This window comes from Poecilia formosa, unplaced genomic scaffold (assembly GCF_000485575.1).
Source record: "Poecilia formosa unplaced genomic scaffold, Poecilia_formosa-5.1.2 Scaffold618, whole genome shotgun sequence".
Classification (NCBI taxonomy): Eukaryota; Metazoa; Chordata; class Actinopteri; order Cyprinodontiformes; family Poeciliidae; genus Poecilia; species Poecilia formosa.
The window spans coordinates 189,808-193,308 of record NW_006800557.1 but is presented as its reverse complement, the minus strand read 5'-3'; the positions used below and the strand labels follow the sequence as shown (position 1 = coordinate 193,308).

The following is a 3,501-nucleotide window of genomic DNA, read 5'->3' as shown; positions in this document are numbered from 1 at the left end:
CACTGGAAGTAATATAAACATCTTGGATGTTGCCCAGTCAAAGTTCCAACTTTAATAGGAGATGTAAAAATAACCAAAGATAAATCATTAAGATACTAGTAAAAACATTAACAATGCTGGTCCACAATTATTAGAAAGTTTAGATTGATGTATTTAAAATAAAGATCGCTCCATTGATTTCTGGGAAGCATGTCAATAATTTATGAAAGGCATTTAAAAAAAAAATACTGTTTCAAAATCAAACTTTATTGGTAGTGCACTTTCACACAGTCAGATGTAATACAAAATGCTTTAGACAGATCTTAAAAAGAAAAATAGGCGTGTAACTGCTATACACACAATACAATGATTAAAGTAGAGTTTTTGGGAAAACAAGTCATTATCTATGACAAAAGAATTAGGAATTAAATGTAAGAGAAATCAATCAATGAAGATGAGGAACTGTGAGAACACAATGAAGTAGACTAGCAAGTAAACACAAGATATTTATGGAGTATAAAAAGGATTTATGTAGGATTGGCGCAACTTTGCTGGAGTGCTTTGCTCAGGGGAACATCAGCAAGTAGCAAGATGAACCTGGAATCGAACCCACAACTTCTGATTATAAGATGACTTGCTGGAAACAGCAACATGCCAAAACCACCCAACAGAACTCGTCCAGATCAATGGTAGCTTGAAAAGCACTGAAATATTAAAGTATAACTTCATAACATAAAAGTTGATGACATTGGTGTAAATCACATAACAGTATAAGAGATAATATATAACACAGTGGCATGTCGCATAACCACTAGAAAACCAAACACCACGTCAAGCTTTCTCTAAATAGATCAGCACCATTGAGAAAAAGATAGTCATTTCTCAATCGGGAAGTAAGATTAATTAAACCAACATCTAATATGAATCACACACCTAAGAAAAAAATAAAAACAAAAGAAAAGAGTAGATTTTACTTTTTAGAACAGATGAAATTCAGCATCTCATCATCATTTCTTTTGAACCACTGATGTTTTCCTCTCGTCTCCATGGCTCCAGACATGTCACAGTCGTCCATCTGTCCATCTAAAGCCCAGTTCTTATATCTGACCACCTCATCACTGACCCAGAACCAGAAATCCAGAGTGCAGGTGTAACGCAGACCCATCCAGACATGATCAGTCGATGCCTCCTTGACTTTCTCCTGGATCCATCTCTGATCATCCATGTTGGTGATGGTGACCAGGTCATGGTGGTGATCTCTGCAGTAGTTCAAGGCGTCCTCCCAGGTTTTATTTTCTTTGATCAGGATCACGTTATCTAAACAAAGAAGCCATGAATATGAACAAGTCTTCACAGCAAACCCAAAATGATGACACATACATCAAATGTTACAACCACGCAGATGTGACACCTATTTCAATTGATTTTCAAATCAAGTCATCTCCTCAGTGTTTTTTACCGTCGTAACAGATGAAGTGTTTCTTGGCCATACAGTTCTCATTCCTCCATCTGCCTTTATCATTAAACTTAAACATGGCACATTGTCCACTGTTGGGTTGTTGATTGTTGAAGCCTTTGTGCCAGTATCTGAAAGAGAAGCTGCTTCCATCGGACCACTTCCAGGCGTCTCTGAACAGACCGAAATGTATGTGTGTTTTGTTTCCCACAGAGTTCAAAACATTCGCCGATCTTGCATCCTGTATCTGCTTCGTTCCACTGATCATGTCTGTGTGATTCTCTCTGCAGTAAATCTGAGCTTTCTGCCAGGTCTTCTTGTCTTCAATCAAGTGGTATTTCTGGTTTCTATCAGTTTCTGTGGAGAAAAAAAACACATTTTAGGCTGAGAATATTTGAGGGAAGTTGATAACTTTGTCATACTTGCGATCAGAACTGCGTAAACAAATCGGTACCACTTTACAATAAAAAGTTCCCCTTACAGATGGATAATAAAAAATATATATAGATATGTTATCAATTCATCTGCAAGCACTTTATAAATCATTTACTAGGCATTGAGAGTGAGAAGGAGACTATATGCTAAACAATTACGTCTATGAATCCTTGTGTTTACACGGCAGTCTGAAAAGTTTAGTGTAACAATTTGTAAAGATCTATAGGTGAACAGAATTGGTTCATTATTTGGCAAGAAACAGGTAAATTTTGTCTCCTTTTCACCCTGAATTAATGTATAATAAACAGCTATTGATGATTTATAAACGGCTTAGAGAAGAATAAACATCTATGAACTAATTATCAGTCATCTATAAGGGGAGTGGTACCGCTGATACATCTCTCATGCAGATGGTTTTTTTCAATTACTTAGTTTATTTTCTGGGTTTTCTTATTACTCACCATCATAGCAGAGGAAAAATTCCACGTGATGACAAGATTCATCTGCCCATGTAAAACTTTTAAACAGAAATCCACAGTTCCCAGATATTTCATTCCTATGTTTGTCAGTCGGTTCTCCTGACATCCAGTTTGTCTCACTTACATCGAACTCCACCCCAGGCAGAGACCAGTACCATGTTCTGGTACCATGTGTTTGATAATGCAGACCAATCCAAGCTCGGTTTTTACTACCAGCTGAGATGTTGATGAGTCTCTTCATGTCCTTCATGTTAGTCACTGTGACCAGGTCAGTGTGTTTCTCTCTGCAGTACTGCTGAGCTTCAGTCCAGGTCTTATTCTCATTAATGTAGTGAAACTGATAGAGCTGATAGTCAATGAAGCAACATTCACCTATGGACATAAAATGTAATTCTGCATGTGTTACTAAAAACTAACACATCCACCAGGGTTTGTAGAATAACTTGGTTTAAAAAGGCTTTTCTTGCCATTATATTTTCTTTATGATGAAGTTGAATCTGTATTTTGACAGAAACCAGAGAGTCTAGTTGTGTTTCAGATCAACTTACCCATCAGGAAGAGCAGAATCAGACTCCACTGCATCTTTGCTGTCAGATGAATTATTTTCCTCCAGCAGTTTGTCTCTGCTGGATGAAGAACATTTAAACACTTCATATCAAGGTTTGACAAGCTGCAACAATGCGGAGAGAACAGAAAAGTCGAAGTCAGACAGGAAACAGAATATTTAAATATCAAGCACAGAAAGAAAGTTAAAACATGGACCTGGTTACCTTCCGTGTCTCGTCAAACCTCTGCTTGACGTTCTGATCGACGTTCCCGGGTTAAATGTCGACTTCTGATGAACAGCGATCACATAAGAGCGAGTCTGTCAGCATTTGAATGTTCAAACGGGAGGATGGGTCTGTTCTTTACAAAGACGATAATTCATGTTACATGTTATACAATAAATGACAGAAAATAAGGAGGGTGAGCTGAAGCAACTTATGTAAGGAAAAACAGATTGGATTTTTTTAGCATCAGATTAAAAAAAATAAGAATAAGAGATAATACTTTACATACTTTACAGAAAACGGCTTTTACCTCAGTTAGATATTTGCTTAAAATATAACTGTTTACCTCATTATCACCTGTTTTAAGTAAATACTGATATAT

General features: G+C 36.8%; 1 protein-coding gene across 1 annotated transcript; it reads right to left on the bottom strand.

Annotated features, from left to right (window-relative positions):
• Positions 1-1,102: 1,102 nt before the first annotated feature.
• Positions 1,103-2,931, bottom strand: LOC107834421 (C-type mannose receptor 2-like; the record flags this gene model as incomplete). Its single annotated transcript, XM_016665771.1, has 4 exons — positions 2,898-2,931; positions 2,332-2,721; positions 1,439-1,792; positions 1,103-1,296 (listed from the first exon to the last, which is right to left on the bottom strand). Coding segments are annotated over exons 1-4 (972 nt in total), but the record flags the coding sequence as incomplete, so codon positions are not given.
• Positions 2,932-3,501: the final 570 nt, after the last annotated feature.